The sequence below is a fragment of the Puccinia triticina genome, chromosome 15A, assembly GCF_026914185.1.
Source record: "Puccinia triticina chromosome 15A, complete sequence".
NCBI lineage: Eukaryota > Fungi > Basidiomycota > Pucciniomycetes > Pucciniales > Pucciniaceae > Puccinia > Puccinia triticina.
In genome coordinates, this window is record NC_070572.1 from 4,510,415 (window position 1) to 4,529,126 (window position 18,712).

An 18,712-nucleotide genomic window follows, 5' to 3' on the forward strand; every position below is an offset into this window, starting at 1 on the left:
TGATTTCACAATGAGGAATGACATGGCCAGAAAGGATTGAAGAATGCAGTTTCCCTAATTCTCCACTCCAAGGTGACTTGCAGCAATGGCAGAAAAGCTTGCAGTTGGGTAGGCCCAACGTTTGGGCTGCTTATTTCAGCCTCAAAGCCTGTATGGCTTCTGTATGTCAGGAATTTCATCAGAAGAACTCCTGTAGTTTCTTTGTGTTTTACTGTGGGGCCTCAAGGGTTGCACCATTGGAATCCTGGAGTGATTTTATGCCAATCTGGCCCTTCGCCGCACATCCCCCCGCCCCCATCCTCGAGCTGACCCAGTCGCCCAAAGGGGTTTTGACTGCCTGTAAAGTGAAGCTGTACAGGCCTGTGGCTGAAATGCAAAAATCATTTCAGCCACACAAATTGGCAAGCTTTTCTGCCATTGCTGTAGCACATGAGCACTGCCAAGGGGGATCTATTGGTTGGAACCCCCTGTGGTAAGGTTGAATGGGAGCAAAAAATATAACATTGGTCTCCAAGACTGATATTATATTTGCTGGGCCCACCAATAAATTAAACCTTTGTTGTAATGTATTGGCAGGCCCAATCAACAGTAAGTCAGTATGGGAGACCAATATTATGTTGATAGCCCCCAGTCAACTTTAGCATGGGGGGTTGTAAAAATACAATCACATTTGCAGTAGAGGGTTCCTGAGGGAAGGTTTCCCCCCTGGAATGGAGGGCCTTGGTTAAATCAGGTCTAATCAGGTCTGTATATAACAGATGTCAAACTTTGATTTATCAAATGATATCACACCATCATCTACAAAGTGTTGCGCCAGATCAAAAGCTTCAGGTTTCAAAACAGGGGAATTTTTCCCTTTGACAGGTGAAATGTAACAAATATTTTAATTTCACCATCAGGGATTCAGCACCAATAGGAGAAAATTCTTGCACACTGGGATTCACTCAGGAGAAGAAAAATATGAAAAATATGAAAGTTTAAAATGGGATTGCATTTTTCTTGAGACCTGTGACAATTACTTTTGAGAGAATCAGGGTTTTATTTTTTTTCAAGATAAAACAATATATTAGGGGGGTTCACAATAGGATAAAAATAAAACTTTAAAGCTAATTTTAAGGCCTTTATGAACAATTTTTTAAAAAGTAAAGAAGTTGCTCTGATTCTCAGGGGACACCCAGTCCTGCACATCTTGCCAGATTTTTAAAAATTTGTTGATAAAGGCCTTAAAATTGACTCTAAAATTTTATTTTTATCCTATTGTGAACCCCCCTATTGTACAAGGAAATGGGCACAAGATTCAGTAGTCATGAATTTTCAAAGAAATGACATAATGGACAATTAAAAAACAACCAAGTATATGGATAAGGATTGTATAGGACTCTCATCATTCATTTCTTGGGAAAATTTACCAATCTTCTCCATTTTTTTTGCATTAGATTTAAAATATCATCTAGTATTCCTTGTTGAAGGCTTCAAACATGCTGTTGCAATAATACGTGTACTTCTGGTATCATTTCTTGCCCATGATCATGAGTTCCAATTTCTCCTAATGGTCCTTCCATTATTTCTTCAACTTGGTTATTGAAATTTTCTGGTACATTCCCTTGAACATATTCTGGTCCCCTGAAAAACTCCCTGGGGGGCCCTGCATTCTCAATTTCCTGGGCCTGTTTGGGATGTGATTCTCCTTGATGGATGTCATGTGGTGCAATCATCACATGTCACGGCTGACCACACTGAGATTGTAACTCAATGTTTGAGATTTTGTTCTACCATCTAGCATAATTCTTTTTGGGTTGAATTGTTTCCACAATGATTCAATGTTTTCTCAGATGATTATGGCTTTAGAGCAAGACAAAGGGTCTTGTTGGGTAAACCCAGAGATGGAACACAGATCAGAGAGTCCATCTGTGTCACATTCACAAGTTCAAATCATGACAGGGAAAAGTTCATCTGGATCAAATAGATCATCTTTCTCTGAGGAGAACAATAGGGGGTTTCAAACATGGTGCAGGTCCCAGTTCAGGAACCCCAATTCAGGAAGACAAACTTCCTGCAAAATGAATTTTCAAATTATTTCTGTATTTTGTTTGGGTAAAATTGGGTGGGTGTGTTGCAGGTGCCCGGATTTTGTGAATTGGGGGTTCCTGAAACAGGACCTGCACCATGTTTGAAACCCCTTAACATAATTCTCCTCTGAGCTCCTCAGAGAAAGATGATCTATTTGATCCAGATGAACTTTTCCCTGTCATGAGTTGTGGATGTGACACAAATGGACTCTCTGATCTGTGTTCCATCTCTGGTTTTATCCAAAAAGACCCTTTCTCTTGCTCTAAAGCCGTAATCATCTGAGGAAGAAGTTAGAAATTCAGTATGTGCCTGGGCAAGGAGGGCTTTTTTTACACATGTCTGGACAAGCAGTTTGGGGAAGAAGCACAGATAGATAACAAATAAGTTCAAGTAGTTTGTTGGAAAACTACATCAAGTCCTTTGAGAAAATCTATTGACTTTCTTCATACTTTTAATTTCAGAGTCAAAAGAACCATTTCAGGCTCTACAACTTAGCCAACAGCCTAGTTTCAAGTCTGAATATTACATTTGGCTCTACATATCCCACAAATGGTTTCAAAACTTTTCATGGAGTTATACCCAGTTTTGTTGGCCTTAGTCCTAGCTGTTAGCCTTTTTAAATCCCATGTTGTAGATTTTGAATAGTCTTGACTAATAAATATTCCTTCTTGAATAGATCATTGGGAAATACACTGCAATGCCTTCCTTGAATAACATCAAAAAAGTTGAAGAAATCAATCACAATGGGTGTCCTGTGGTGCAATCATCACATGTTGTGGCTGGCCACACTGAGATCGTAAGTCAATTTTTGAGATTTTGGTCTACCATCTAGCATAATGTTTTTTGGGTTGAATTGTTTCCAGAATGATTCAATGGTTTCTCAGATGATTACGGCTTTAGAGCAAGACAAAGGGTCTTGTTGGGTAAATCCAGAGATGGAACACAGATCAGAGAGTCCATCTGTGTCACATTCACAACTCATGACAGGGAAAAGTTCATCTGGATCAAATAGATCATCTTTCTCTGAGGAGCTCAGAGGAGAATTATATTGTTCTCCTCAGAGAAATATGATATATTTGATCCAGATGAACTTTTACCTGTCATGAGTTGTGAATTTTACACAGATGGACTCTCTGATCTGTGTTCCATCTCTGGGTTTACCCAACAAGACCCTTTGTCTTGCTCTAAAGCTGTAATCATCTGAGAAACCATTGAATCATTCTGGAAACAATTCAACCAAAAAAAAAATATGCTAGATGGCAGACCTAAATCTCAAAAATTGACTTACAATCTCAGTGTGGTCAGCCACAACATGTGATGATTGCACCAGGTCCACAGGACATCCATTGTGATTGATTTCCTCAACTGTTTTGATGTTATTCAAGGAAGGCATTGCAGTGTATTTCCCAATGATCTATTCAAGAAGGAATATTTATTAGTCAAGACTATTCAGAATCTACAACATGGGATTGAAAAAGGCTAACAGCTAGGCCTAAGGCCAGCAAAACTGGGTACAACTCCATGAAAAGTTTTGAAACCATTTGTGGGATATGTAGAGCCAAATGTAAGATTCAGACTTGAAACTAGGCTGTTGGCTAAGTCGTACTGTAGAGCCTGAAATGGTTCTTTTGACTCTGAAATTAAAAGTATGAAGAAAGTCAATAGATTTTCTCAAAGGACTTGATGTAGTTTTCCAACAAACTACTTGAACTTATTTGTTATCTATCTGTGCTTCTTCCCCAAACTGCTTGTCCAGACATGTGTAAAAAAAGCCCTCCTTGCCCAGGCACATACTGAATTTCTAACTTCTTCCCAAAACCTTGTCAAGGCATGCAAGATCCTTTTTACACGATCCCTCTTCAACATGTCACATTTCCTCCCTTTTACAACCAACCTAGCACTGAATGTGGTTCCTTGGTGCAAGAGGTTTTTAATGCAGCCCAGTACTTGAAACCTTTTGCTTCCGCTGTCAAAAGTTTCCGCAGCAACTTTGGCGATAACCCAGCCTAAAACCCAGCGCAATTCGGCAGGGGTAAGCCAAAATACATTTCAACCCGCAGTGAATAACAAACTCCCTCAACTCAACAAACACTGCCTTGGCCGATTTGGAGGGTACGCGACCGGGTGCTTGCCACGTTGCGAATCAACCGGTCGCTTGTACCCAGTTTGCCGGAGATTCTCATAGTTGGTATGACCGGTGAAACTCATCAGAGGTATGCAATGCAACGTGGTGGTGCAGACAGCAATAAATTACACAGATGTGGACAAATAATGACCCAATTTGTTATATTTTTTTAATTGCTGTCGGCTTGAACTTGGAATGGAACTGTGTAAACCAACTGCTCAGACAGTTATGTCCGAGTTGTTGTCGGATAGAGTTTGTCCAACGAGTTTCGCGAGCAGATTGTAGAACTTGTCGGGCAAAATCTGTCCGAACGAGACTGCCCAAGCAGTGAATTTCTGCAGTGGTATCTTCGAAAATTTCATTCAAGATTCAAGGAAGAAAAAGGCACTCAAAGTGCTCAATTAATCCATGGAAATTTAATGAGGAGCAGCACGCAAAGAGAATTAACAAAAGGCTTCTGATAACTCAAGAGTGTCCCTTAAGATAAGATTTTAAATGCAGGCCCGCCAAGAGTCTGCAGCGGAAGGATAAGGATTAATGTGTTCCAATTAGACTCCACCAGTGAACCTCATGACCTCATCATTTATGGTGTTCAAAGTTGGTTTGCATAATTTTATGCATGCATAAATCATAAAATCATAAAAATATTTTGGTGAGGAAATTTTGTATTACATAATCAGACAGTCATATCCCCTGCAAAAAATATTTTATGATTTTATGATTTATGCATGCATAAAATTATGCAAACCAACTTTGAACACCATAATTACATGTTTACACACAAATCCATAATTCACGAAAGGAGAAGGCATAAAAGCAAGCTGATTTTGAATCAAGCAAACCACGGTGTACTTTTTTTTGAATTAGGGCCAAAACCCTTCGAGCCAAGCTTATTGGAACTACATTTGCGCGACTGGACCGTTGAACTGCAGGTCTCTGAGGAGAAGCCTTTTGGCAAGCAATGTAATATGCATACAGCAGATATATGTGTCTGCAAGTTTCCTGGGATGCATGGAGCAGATTTAGCTCCAAGCCTTTCAAGAAAGCCTCAAGATCAGTAACTGATCAGCTCTGTTGATGTGGCTGCTTGTTGGCAGACAAACTTTCACCGACAAGCAATGGATTGACTATGACTCGTTCAAATCTAAGCGATTGTTGCGTGTAAAAGTCAAGAGACAAGCAACGTTGGCTACATTTGTCAATACTTATGTTTACTGAAGAAACACTTGGAAAGGAAATATAAGAAGCAAGGAAGATAATGACGATAGATAGAAGTTTGAAAATGTATGTGCTTATATTACGTGGTTTATTGTACAAATCCTCGGCGAACAGGAAGATATAAAAAAAGATATATACTAGAAAATGTATGAATAGATTTACAACAAAAGATAAGCGAGAGAAGAGTGGGTGTTGTACAATCAAATCTGAAAAAAAAAAATCATGGAGCGGTTTTTAGAGAATGAGTTATACAGAAACATCTATTGATCAAGCAGAAGTGGTTGATTCACTGCAGCTATCGGTGATTTCAGCGAAATGTTGAGCAGCCTGAGACGTGAAATCCGAGCTGTGGATGGGTTGGATAATGTTTCGGTGAGAATCAACCCATGTGTTAGGGAGGCCAATTGAGTTCGGCGCCATGAGGGGCGAGGAGATCGAGAGAGGGTCTGGGAGTAAAGATCTGGCAGGCGATTCTGATGCAACGAAGCGGTTGTGAGTGATTTGTGGATGTTGGCTGGAGGGATGTTCATTTCTGGCGAGCGTCATCCTCATCAAGTCTTTTGAAGCGGCACCATCCTGCTCGTCTTCATCCTCTTCCTCCTTTGCATCGAGTTCGTCACTCTTGGGCTCTCGAGGAAGACCATTGTTGTTGTTACGATCCTCAGCTCTGGATGGAAATAAACGTCGAATGGACTGGTTTATCAAGATGAATCCTAAGAAGAAGAAGGCGATCGACAGAGGCCCGGGTGTGTTGGTTGGTCGAAATTCGTCGACTTGATTGTCCAAGAGCTCCAAACAACTCGATCCTGGGCCGCACATTGCGAATAATTAACAATTGTCTTGGGGGTTTTTCCGAAGTTATCTGATAAATCCGCTTTATCTTCCTCAGAGATCACCGGCTGATCTAATGCCCTGATCCTTTGCCAATTGGTGGTAGATTGTGAGATATGTGGAGCTTCCCAGCGGCTGACGGAGGCGAATCCAATGTGAAATGAGCTGACGAAGAAGCGTTTTCAAGAAACATGAAGAGAAGAATGTGTCAGTGTAATCCATAAACAGATTGGGTGATTGACGATCTCATATTAGTAGGTTGTGATTACCTTTGCTTCCAAGGGCAGCAGTAGTCTGCAGGTTAGTTTGTCGCGAGGATTTGCAAGAGAACAGTTCTAGGCTATGGGTGTGTGTTTAAGTGAAAAGGGAACAAGGCGTTTTATCGATGCAAATGATTCGTGATGGAAAGAACGCGGTTTGCGACGCCCGGATGCCGAGGAGGAGGGGATATAGCAAGCGAAGAAAGCAAAATATTTGTGGACAAGCGCGTGCACCAAAGCAAGTGACAGGGCATGTATGGGCCATGGCGTACGTGAATTGGAGGCGCTGCCAAGCAAAGAGGGAAAAAAGGAGGAGACGAGAAACTAGGTTATACGTTAGCATAGCTTCTTGTATTTACATAAATACATACAACCTAGAATGTGAAGAAGGGCGAGTTGCCGTGTGAATTTGGTACATGTTCTCGTCACTAGGATTCGGCTGGATTTGGTCGTGGAGAAGAGAGATTAGCCTGGGAGCTGATAGTTGCAGAAGCTTGTGACCGGTCCCTGCCGCCCTGATCAGTAAGCACCTGGGCGTGCATCCGATCTTTCTCAATCGATGGCCCGTCCGAGCGCACTGCACTTCCGATCAATCATCCTCCTCAGCCCTTTTTTCTTTCACGTGCTGTGTCCAATCGGCACCGCCGATCGGAGTGAGAATCTCCGACGGGAGGAAAGGGACAGCCCGAGTCTCGAGGCGGCCTGCAGTGTTCAGGAATGAGGCATTTTCAACGAGCTTCAAGAGCGGCTCCCAGTCATCCAAGCTTCCAAAGGGCTCCGTGGCGGAATGGCGGGTGCGAAGAAGGCTTTGTTCTTGAATGAATATCTCTGAGCCTTCCTTTAGGCGAATGCCAGAAATCTACCTTCGACCTTTAGCAGAGATTCCCACCGAGGAGAATCACAAGCAAAGCCACTTTGTGTGTTGCAACGCCATGGAAGAAACCCCGAAATTCTAGTCGGAAAGTTGGAATCCCGGGAGTACTTATCGGCGCTATTCACAGGATTCAAATTGAACCGGGCCCATGAACGCTCTGGGCCTTATAAGATCGATGAACTGACTGACTGAGACTTCCCAAGGGACGATTGGACGCCCAACCTGATAATTAGGAGGTGGGACTTCGGAACCAAAGATCAGGAGGTCTGTGTGAGAGTGAATTTTATAATCAACAAGGAAGTCTATTCCGCTGGATGCGCAACATGGTGCTGGCGAAGCTCGAAGTGAAAATCCTTCAGGGGAGCTTCAGACGCGGCCAGATATATGCGCGGAAGGGATCCGAGCTGATTGAAGAATGTGAAAGCTGGCGCCGAGTTTTCTGCTTCTTTTTGGCCAGAAGTAGGGGTTGGTGTGAGACTTGAGTGGAGGACTTCCCGTTGAGTCTGGGAGCCTCCCAGATCTCAATTTACACAACCAAATTCTTAATTTTTGACAAAAAGGGAATTGTTTTCCTAGCCCTACAGTTCATTACTTTCATGTGCACTGGTTGAATTTTTGATAGGTGTCTTAATTTAGGATTTAGAGAGGCATCTAGAGCTCTCTAAATGATGACGGGAAGTCATCCAGTTATGAGCTAGAAATGCTCCCCAGATCCCATGAAATGCATAAATAAACAACAGATCAAGATGCTGCGCTTACATATTTACCTCCTTTTTTTCTATGAGAGACAGTGCTGTTGCTAATTTAAGCCGTTGAGGTGCTATTACTGCCGGCCCAAGTGAAGCGGACCAGAAATGAGATGAACGTTTCTACCTCCCATTCCAACTGCTCAGCGACTCTATTTTATTCATCAATTCAACTTCTAAATTTTCGGCATTCTATAACGCTCAACTCGCCGCGTTTTTGCTTTGGAGATTATAAGTGCTCAACATTTGTATCTTTTGAGGATTCCCTTGCAAAATTTCAAATGTTGTGAAGTCTGCGGATGTGAAATGAAGGCAAGCAGTGGAAGGCGGCCTTGATCAGAACGGCAAGATATTTAACTGCCCAAGCAGTTAGAGCTTCCGACTCACACGGCGCCCGGCTGAGTTTTAAAGCGGCTCCCGTTCATGGAGATTCAGGCTTTTGTTGAATGTTTAGCACAAGTCCCTCCCCTGCTCGCGCCGGCGGGGTGCGAGCCGAACTGAGCACAAGTCCCTCGCCTGCCGGGGGGGCGCGGCGCAAGGCGGGGAGGTCGCACTTCGTGCGAGGCACTTAGAGACCCTGCGGGGCTGACTCACTGGGAGGCTTGGTTAAGCTCGGGTGCAAGCACCCTCCATCTCAGAGGCTTTTAAGCTCCGAGCTTAACTAAGCCTCTCCGAGGAGGCGCGAAGCGTCTCGGCTTGAGCATCTCCAACGGAGCCGCTGTTGCGCGGCCTGAGTCCAACTTTCGCGGGCCGGAGGTCGCAGCGGAGCTGCTGAGAGAGCTGCTGGCCTCCAGCGGAACTGCTGAGAGAGAGCTGCCAAAATGAGCGGCTGTCGATCAAAGCCGCCCTCGGCTGCTTTCTTTGGCAGCTTGGGCCTTGGCAGCGTGGGATCCACCCCCGCCCGAATCAACAGTCCGTAATACAGACTGCTGACACATTAGTGACACCTCGCGACATCCGCTCGCAGGCCGCTAAAGGCGAGCTACATAATCCACCCCCGGACCGTTGGAGATGCTCTAAGTTAGGACTAATGTCCCATACTTGGCCTGAGGCTGACGGGTTTTTTCAATGAAAATGTGTGATTTTGTGTTTACAACTCGCCTACAGCTTGGTATCACCTCATAATCCAAATCCCAGTTGACCATGTCTAGCCCTTGATCTCAGCTGTCTTGTACATGTTTTTTCAAGTAAATTCATCAAGGACTTGCCGCTCAGCAGCCATTCTTGTAAGGGCATTTTCTGAGCAATGTGACAGACCTGCCGGGCCATTTTCAGGTCAAGTTCAGACACTTTCTCACAGTTTCAGCCTTGCAAGGCCTTGCAAGCCACACTTTTACAACAATTTTTTTTTTCAAGGCATGGGGGTAGGTGTTGTGTTAAACACATCAGAATATGTAGACAGAAAATCTGATTCTAATGGTGCCAGAGGCTGTGAAGAAATCTAATGGGTATATGGTGATATGGGGGTTAGAAGGAATTTTTAGATGTTTGGCTGGGCAGCCTCAGACCAAATGTTGGACATTAGGCAAAAGTCCCTCCCGGTGCTTGCACCCTGCGGGCACAGGAAGGGACTTGTGTTAAGCTCGTTTAAGCTTGGGCTTTGGGCGATTTGGGCGCCACACCAATCAATCATGGAATTCAATAAGGGCTGCGCAACCCGCAGAACTTCAGCGGGTCTGGGCTACAACTTCAACAAGGAGAATCAAACCTGAAATGTTGATAAGGACAATCAAGCCTGACATTTGGTGTGGGATATTGTTGGGCCATTATCACCCACAACAAGTTCACCATATTTTCTTTCTTTTTTCTCCTTTCCTGTTTCCTTTTCTTTCTTGTCTCCTCTCTGATAAGTCATCCTGTTGCCGTGTACTCCCCTGATTTTAACAAACCCTTTATGTTAAATCCTCTATTCACCTATTCTAATTGTATGTACATAGTCAGATACTCATAGTGTGCAATGCTCAAGGAAAATTTAGACTTAAAAAAATAAAATAAAAAGTTGGCCATATAATATTTCAACACACCAAGAAATGTTTTTGGACCCCCATCCAGAAAGTCTTTAGTGCACCTGTGGGAATGCTTGGGTTTCAGGGGCTCCATTTCAAGTGCCCTCAATGATCACCTTTAGAGGGTACAAAGCCATGATTACTGGAGGCCCTTTACAATTTGGTGTACACTACGCCTCGTACGCCAATATAGTGTCTGAGGGGCCTGTTGGGTGACTCCAAACCTCCATGGCATAAAAAGAGCCTTTGTGCACCTTTTTATGGAGTGCATGCAGTGAATACTTGGTGTGCATTTGGGCTAACCCTATAACTTTTGGGGCAGGCTAAATGAACTACCAAAGTTTACTGCATGTACTCCAAACATGGAGTGCAAAATTGTGTGCTCCAAAAATATTGGAGTGTACAACAGTTCACTCCATGTGGAGGAAACATACGGCCACTCCAAAAAATGTTCAATTTTTGGAGTGCACAATCCTTGCACTACTAACTTTTTGGAGTGCACTATTGTGCACTCCTTTTTAAACTTTTTTTTTCTATTTTTTGTTCTGGGAAATGGAGTGCAACATAATGCACTCCTATACTAAACACAAGGCCTGCCTCCAAGACCTTCCAGGGTTGCAAGTTTTTTGATCCCTTGCTTTTTTTTTCTGTGTTGTTTCCTTATCCATACAGAATAATTTGATTTTTATTATTATTTTCTTGTTTTAGTTCCGAGTTGATTTGTCAAAGAAATTCACTTTCAAATTTTTCTGGATCTTATTTGATGAACTCCAAATTCATGAGATGCAAAGTTGTGCACTCAAAAAATTTTGGAATGCACAGGATCAACATTGGAGTGCATAAGTTGTGCACTCCAACCTTTTTGGAGTGGCACACATGGTGCACTCCAGATTTTTGGAGTGCACGGATGGTCCACTCCAAAATTTACCACATTTTTGGGGTTAACGTTGGTCTACTCCAAATTCACCACATTTTTGGAGTGAACATTGGTCTACTCCAATGTTTTTGAAGTGGACTGATGTTCACTCCAAAATTATTGGAGTAGACTAATGTCCACTCCAATTTTTTGGAGTACATGTAGTAAAAGTTGGTAGTACATTTAGCCTGCCCCTAACTTTTTCTATATGTAGTGGTCTCTCTTTTTGACTTTTATCTTGCCTGAATAAGATGCTCTCTAATAGCTCTCAAGACTCAGAGATATGTTCCTTGGGGACAGCAATAATCTTGGCCAAGAAAAGAATCTGAAAGCCTAATTCTTATTTTTAAACTGTATAAAACCTATAGTGTGCCAAGTATCTAATAGAAACGCGTACTGTCGTGTGTGCGCAAATCCATATCTGAATGTGCATGAGAAACTGGAATTAATTTACACTTTAGTTAACAACCTGTTGAGTCCCAAGTGTTCATATTTTGGTCGGCCAGATTGTTCGGGATGTCGAGTGTGAAACAGCTGTGCTTCCTTTTGATTGAAGAAGATTCAGGGTGTAGAAGGTGATGAACCGGATGACGCGTTTTTTGGAGGTCCATGTCGGGATATGTTCTTGTCGGGGTTGGATGGCCAAGCAGAATGGGCGTTCCTGTCGACGGCTTATTTGGCACTTGATCTCGGGGGGTCCTTGTAGCCAAACAGTTCATAGTGCCCGTCTTCCACAATTATTCCTCTATATTCGTTATACGCTCGAACAGATCTGCGCACCTGAGCGCGCACAGTGTTTCCTATCTTCGATACAAGAAAAACATTGATATCGTGGAGATCTGAAAAAGCAGCAAATTCGACACCATCAACCGATTGGCCGTCTGAAAGTCGATAAAGCTGATTTCGAACTGTAAATGTCTTGTGATTTTCTCCCTCCGTAGTGAGATATGTTGAAAATCGCTTCGGGTGTCTTGCTATATGATCAATCAATTCTTGCCTGAACACTTCGGGATCGTATTGATTATGTGATGCGATGTGGGCAAGTGCTCTAAACAAACCGTGATCCTGTTTTATGAAATCAACAGTTTGGCGACCACCTGGTAGATACTTGACGTCAATCTCGCGGACGTAGTGACATTCTGGTGCTGGTATGTCCAGCCTGACAGTTTTCAAGCGCAATTCCTCCGTGGCCTGTTTAATGTCCGGTCCTGTCGCTTGAACTGAAGGTTTGGAGAGTTCTGGGGAGGATTGGGCGACACCGGAACTTGCAACTGCCAGACTCGAACCCCCATTCTCCTTCCCTGCGTTGAGTGGAGGGCTCGTCTCGATAGGCGTGGCCAAGGCTGTTTGAGGGGTCTCTTCCTTGTAAGGATCTGATTGTGCACAGAAGACAAGCAAAAGCAAGCGGTCAAAAAATTGTTATGCCGGGTAGCAGGACATTTGTAGATGGATTTTGTAATTTTAGCCTAAGGCTAGGAGTATTCACGGAAGCTTACACAGAGGAGGTGCAGGTGGCGAGTAATGATAATCTGATGGCAAAGAACGATACTCGATCAAGGGTAATTCTTGGTGACATATGTAATAGTAGCAATTCAAACTTACATTGAGCCGGAGGGTAATAATGATGATGTTGCGCGACTGGTTCACAATAATGGTCTGGTGGTGCAAGACAACAAACAGTACTTTTAGTCTTTGGGGGGAGGAGAAGTAGGACCCCAAGCTGATCTGGAACTCTAGTAAAGGAAAAGGCTCACTTCGGCAAAATAGATTGCGGACCCAGTCTACGGTCCTGTATATGGCCCTGTCCACATGATATGCAGCTGATCTGTAGGCGTCTTTGATCCCATCCAGAAATCGACGGAGGTAAGACCTTCGGGGTGGATCCGTGACGTAGACAATGTTGGGTGTTGGGTAATATACTGGTGCTGGGTAAAACCGGTGCGTGATATGGGTAGGCAATGGGTGCTTGGGTATCTTTTGTGCCGTGACCCTTCTCCAAGCTCTTCGTTTGGGCTAGAGCTGGCTTTGCATCTGCGGCGCCGTGTCCGGCAGTCGCCATTTCGCCTGCGCCTTGGAGTGGCGCTCCTTCCACCATGACTACCTCGAGCAGGAGAAATGGGATCAAGCATCCCAGCAGCACCATCTGGCGGAAGGTGGCATGAGAGTGATTAATGACATGGTAATCATTGTTGAGCCGTTGAGCTGTCATTTTTGAGTGTCCGGACCGGGACGGCTGGGTGTTTGTTTGTGCGATGGTTGAAATGAGCGAGTAGAATGCGGAGGGGAAAGATGGGCAGAAACCAGCAGCCGGTTTATGAAGAAAGCAAGTGGGCGAAGGAAGATTCGACCGGAGGAAATCTTAATCTCAGAACATGTATTCAGACGCGGCTGGGTAGGATACATAGGGCCCAGTGTTTCTCAATGTCTGTCCAGAAAAAGCTGAAACATGTTTGAGAGATTTTCCGAATTCGAAGGGGAACCCTTGATTACATGGGAGTGGGTATGTACATCAAGACCGGTCATAATGATTTCAGACTCTGGCAAGTCACAACCTGCCGGATTAAGCTGATCTGGATAGGACAGATGGGCACAGCCAGATTTAAATACAGATGGGAGGACTGCTGGCCGTCCAAAAGACCAGACATCAAGGTTGGTAAGCAAGATGAGTCGTGCACATTCATTTCTTTCATTGGTGGAATGGAAATATATAATAATTGGGCGTCTGTAAGCCAAAGCAAGAAAAACAAAGGGAGAATAACGAGTAGGGAGAGAGCGGTGACAGATGGAAGTTCGGAACATAAGATTATGTTTATTGAAGGATCAGAAACGACAAAATTAAACCAGGTGGGTATTATTGATTGGATGTAAACAATGCCAACGACGACGACAACAACTACGGCGACGACGAGAAAGGAACGAAGGAACGAGCGACGTAAAACAGGATTGTGTGGTGGGCATCTTGTGAGGAAGAGGAAATTTTGAAAGAAAACCGAACTGGAAAACAGTACAGAAAAAAAAAACGACGACGAAGATGGAGCTACTGTAGGTAATACAAGGATGAGACAAGCAGAGAGAGGGGGAAGGGGTCACACGTCGCGATCGAGGTGCATGACGGGTTCCTGAAACCGGTCGCGGTCGTCCATGAACAGGCTCCCATCGACTACGAGCAAGTTGTCGGGGCCAAGAGTGTGTTGGGCAGTTGGGCTGGCAGAGTGGGGAGTCTCGGTGGATTCCTGCTGCTGGAGGTTGAGGAAGCGATGGCCGAGCTCGGCAATCTGTCCGCTCAGGATCCCGTTCATGATCTGTTCGCGCGTCTTGGCATCGCACGAGCTCGGCTCGCTCAGGATCTGTTGCAGCCGGTTGTTCGCCGGCACGCTCTTCGGCACCGCGACTATCGCTGTTGAGGGCTCTCCAGGGGATGAAGCGTCCGCTACCTCAGCCACTTGTTGTGGAGCCCGGGTCTTCTCGATATCCTCTGGAGACATAAACAGCCACAAGATGAGCTATGACATATATAGGGAGGGGGGGATAGAGGGCTCACCAAGGATCAGGTGGAAACACAGCTCGACGGCATCGGCGTGCCAGAACGTGTCGCAATGCTCGCCTTCTTCGAGCTTGAAGTTGCGGATCAAGTTGACCGACTTCTCGTGTGTTTCTAATCGTTTGAGAAGGGGATCGGTCAAGACCAGGTAGTCCTTGCCACCACTATTTGTTTGTGCAACAGGAGGAATTAGTATTATGTTGTCTGTCTGGGTGAAAGATAAGTGAGTGAGGAGGAGGATGAGACGAACTGGTATAGGGCCAAGGGGGGGAATCTGGCATCCCACCATCTTTCGACTTCCGGGTCGAGGACACAGCCGCGGGTCGAGAATCCCTGGTAGCCAGTCCACCAGAAGATGCCAGCAGAGGAGACGGGGGAGGGGGTGAACCTGAACATCTTGAGTTTCCGTCGGAGGAGCCAGTTGCGGTCTGTCCAGGAGAAGAGGAAGGCGAACATCTGGTAGCCGAGGAAGCCGAAGATCGACGAGGGCAGCCAGTCGACACACCAGCTCATCACGGGCAGGAAGTCGAGGATCCCAAAGAACCGGCGCCACGTCCGCCAGCGCATCGATTTCAATGCGCCAAACGGGAAGCCCGACGTCAGTGGCCCTGCATACACCGCCGGGGCTAGCGCGACAAAACAGGACAGCTTGCTCCCCAGCTCTGGGATCATCCCCGTGGCTAGAGAGCAGAACATGGTGGCATTTCCCTGCGAGTGTCCTAGGAAGGCTAGTTTGGAGTGGCCGGTGTCCTTCAGGACATGGTCGACCAAGGCCGGCAGATCGTACAACGCCAGTTCCTTGATGTTGTAATCTATTGGGGATAGTGAGGAGTCAGTGATGATGGGATGATTACGAGATAGATGGTTTTTTGAATGACTCACCCCAGAACTTGGGGTCGCTTCGTTTCAGTGTCCGGTGCCCCATGTTAAAGATGCCTCGGTTGTTACCTAGATAGACTTGGTAGCCACTGAAGATTACAAGATGTCAGACGAATATAAAACGGGAGGAGAAGGAGATTGATGAGCTTACCCATGTTCGGCGAGCCAAAAGGCCAGCGAACGTTCCTCTGAGGTGATAAAGCTTCCCGAGCTTTGGAAGAGACCTGTAGAGGAAGAAATGGGTGTTAGGTTGAGTGGGTGAGTGATGGGGGGAGTGATGTGTTCGAACCGTGTTGGATGAGGACCGGATAGCCGCCCAGGCCGTCCTTGAGGGTGAAGCGTTCCTGGCCGGGCTTGACGATCTTCCAGACCTGGAGGAAGTAGCCGTCGAGGGTTTCGACGGTCTGCTCGACGATCTCGAAGCCGGCCTGCTGGGCGTAGTAGTGGAAGTCCTTGGTGATCTTCTCGTTCTTGAATTTCTCTGGACGGTCCCATGAGCGGGAGAGCTTGCGGGAGCGCTGGTGGTGTTTTTTCTGCTGGTAATGGTTGGGTGAGCAGAGCGAGTTGAGGAGGCTGGCGAGGGCGTTGAAGAGCTTGGTGGCGAGTCTTTTGAGGAGGGCGTAGATGACGATGAGGACGAGGATGGCGTTGGAGACGATGTGTGAGCCGAGCTGGAGTGCGAACAGCCTGAGTTTGCGCTGCGGGGTGTGTTTGGGCAGGGGCCCGCCGCGCGGGGTGGAGAGCAGGGTGACGTTGCCGGTCGAGCCGAAGTGTGAGGGCAGCAGGTTCTGAATGAGGGTGGAGTCGTCCATCGTGGTATCGGAAGTCGGAAGTCGGAAGTCGGAAAGGAGGGTGGTTGGAGGGCAGAAGATGGGGGGATGGGCGATGGGGAGGGGGGGGGATATTTATGGCGGATATTTGTATGCCGGATCGGGGCAGAGTGGGCATGTGCATGATCAGCTGGCCTGATCAGGAACAGCGGACGCTCCTTTCACTCATGGGAGAACAATCCGCCGCCCCTTGAAACAAAGATAAATAATCTAAATATGTATCCCAACCCATCAGCTCAACAGTCCAGTCTTGACAAACGTCGTGCCATCTACCAGGATAAACAATCTTGGATTGAAAAAGGCAATTCCCCTGGTTTACTCAGGCCGGGGAGGGGGCTGACCGGGCGCCTAGGAAGCCCCCCTCCAATCACAGAGCGACTACTTGTGTGAGGAGAAACCGCGGGAGGGTAAAGCCGAAGGGGGATATGTAGCACTTGCCTTCGCGGTCTCCACTTGATTAACTGCCGTGCGTATTAGTCGCAGTAACCATGTCATACACTTGTTTCACTTCAAGTCCAAGCACTGCACAGAAAGCTGCGTATTAGTCGCAGTAACCATGTCATACACTTGTTTCACTTCAAGTCCAAGCACTGCACAGAAAGCTGCGTATTAGTCGCAGTAACCATGTCATACACTTGTTTCACTTCAAGTCCAAGCACTGCACAGAAAGCTGCGTATTAGTCGCAGTAACCATGTCATACACTTGTTTCACTTCAAGTCCAAGCACTGCACAGAAAGCTGCGCCGGCGGAATTATTTATAGCAGCGGAACAAGCGTAACAAAAGGCCCGCACTCAGATCGATGAGATGTGCGCCTCAACAGCACAAGCTTGAAGTTGGGGGCCGACGAAACATGCAGCATATTTGCGAATAAAGAGATACAAAAACACCAGTTTTGACGGTTTGATGGCCTATAAACAGCGAGTGTGAGGGCTAATTTGTTTCTGTCTGATCTGTTCTCACTCATGATCTGCGTTTCTTGAAATAGAGAAACAGCACCTGCAGTTTTTCGAATCATCCAGCTTGATCTGGCTTGAATATTATAAATCATCGCAATCCCAGTCTTCTACTTCGCAGCCATCCCCTAGCCTCTTCACTATGCTCTACCGGTTGCTGCTGGCCCTTGTTGTTGAGCCCTGTTTGGATTCATGCTTATTCGTTTTCTATGCTGGTTTCTCTAATTACTGACTAGGAGTTCTTCTTGGGTAGCTTCTTGGAAGATGCTTCGCGATGGAACACTTGGAGGGGCCGAAAGAAGTTGCAGAGGAAGGCGGATTGCGGAAGGTAGCATCCTCAGTGGGTCCAACCGATCAAAAGCTTCTCGAGGAAGTTCCCGCTCCCGGACCCTCTAAGTCACCCCTAACTGGTTTAGATGATCTTACCAAAAGCGTCAGTTGTGAGACTCATACATAAATAGTTAGAAATTTTCTGGTTACATAAGGAGATCGGTGAATGCGACTGATGTTGGTTGAACTGTTTGGGTGCAATTAGGAGGAGGAAGTTGATCCACAAACCATGACTCTTGCAGATGGAACTCTAGGGGATTTGACCTTGAGGAAGATACATCCTTCAAGTTCAGAGAAAAAATCAGTTACATGGGATCCAAATTTGACAGGCCCCATAAAAAACCCTAGGAAAGGGAAATCGACCCCTTTAGCAGAAACGAAAGAACATACGTCGGAAGAAAATGTTAGCATCAGAGGCCGCGAACCCGTCGATAGCCTTATAGGTCTTGCTCGTCATGATCCTCAACTCTGCTTTCTTCTTTTCTTCTGTTGGGCTCTCGCCATAGTCCAAGTGATGCTTCTTCTCCGGTTTATTCAAGAACTAGTCAAAATCAAAAGATATTAATTAAAGATGTCTTGTTGGCTTGATAGATTATGATATTTTACAGATTGGCATTTTCGTGTATCTTCACTATTTCTCTCTTTATACTCATCCTCTACATCCTCAGTTTTTGTAGGACAACATGAGCCCCATTTTGCAGATAGCGGGGGAAGATTACCTGCACTTGAATGAAATGTGATCATGAATGTTTCTCCCACTACTGAGACAGATTTTTGACAGTGAGGCCGTGATTCTTTTAGACTCAATCATCATTCCTACCTCCCCAGCAATCTTGGCCATCATGCAAGCCTTCTTTCCAGTGGAGGACTTCCCGTCAAGTCTGGGAGCCTCCCAGATCTCAATTTACACACCCAAATTCTTAATTTTTGACAAAAAGGGGAATGTTTTCCTAACCCTACAGTTCATTAATTTCATGTGCACTGGTTGAATTTTTGATAGGTGTCTTAATTTAGGATTTAGAGGGGCATCTAGAACTCTCTAAATGACAACGGGAAGTCTTCCAGTCAAGCGTATCTGATGTCTAAAAAATAAGTATGTATATTGACCAAGACCTGCACGGTTTGCTGCAT

The 18,712-nt window shown here is 45.5% G+C and overlaps 3 protein-coding genes across 3 annotated transcripts; all 3 read right to left on the reverse strand.

The window, feature by feature from the left end:
- Window positions 1–5,680: 5,680 nt before the first annotated feature.
- Window positions 5,681–6,232, reverse strand: PtA15_15A453 (uncharacterized protein; the record flags this gene model as incomplete). The annotated part of the gene is made up of 1 exon (XM_053163659.1): window positions 5,681–6,232. One exon carries the CDS (start codon window positions 6,230–6,232, stop codon window positions 5,681–5,683), a length of 552 nt encoding a protein of 183 aa, XP_053027612.1.
- Window positions 6,233–11,718: 5,486 nt separating this feature from the next.
- PtA15_15A454 (uncharacterized protein) lies at window positions 11,719–13,255 on the reverse strand (the record flags this gene model as incomplete). Its single annotated transcript, XM_053163660.1, has 4 exons — window positions 11,719–12,419; window positions 12,543–12,594; window positions 12,649–12,736; window positions 12,801–13,255. The coding sequence occupies 4 exons, from the start codon at window positions 13,253–13,255 to the stop codon at window positions 11,719–11,721; spliced, it is 1,296 nt and encodes a 431-aa protein (XP_053027613.1).
- An 877-nt stretch (window positions 13,256–14,132) lies between these two features.
- PtA15_15A455 (uncharacterized protein) lies at window positions 14,133–16,278 on the reverse strand (the record flags this gene model as incomplete). The annotated part of the gene is made up of 6 exons (XM_053163661.1): window positions 14,133–14,521; window positions 14,588–14,751; window positions 14,838–15,399; window positions 15,470–15,555; window positions 15,618–15,690; window positions 15,756–16,278. 6 exons carry the CDS (start codon window positions 16,276–16,278, stop codon window positions 14,133–14,135), a joined length of 1,797 nt encoding a protein of 598 aa, XP_053027614.1.
- Between the last annotated feature and the right edge of the window lie 2,434 nt (window positions 16,279–18,712).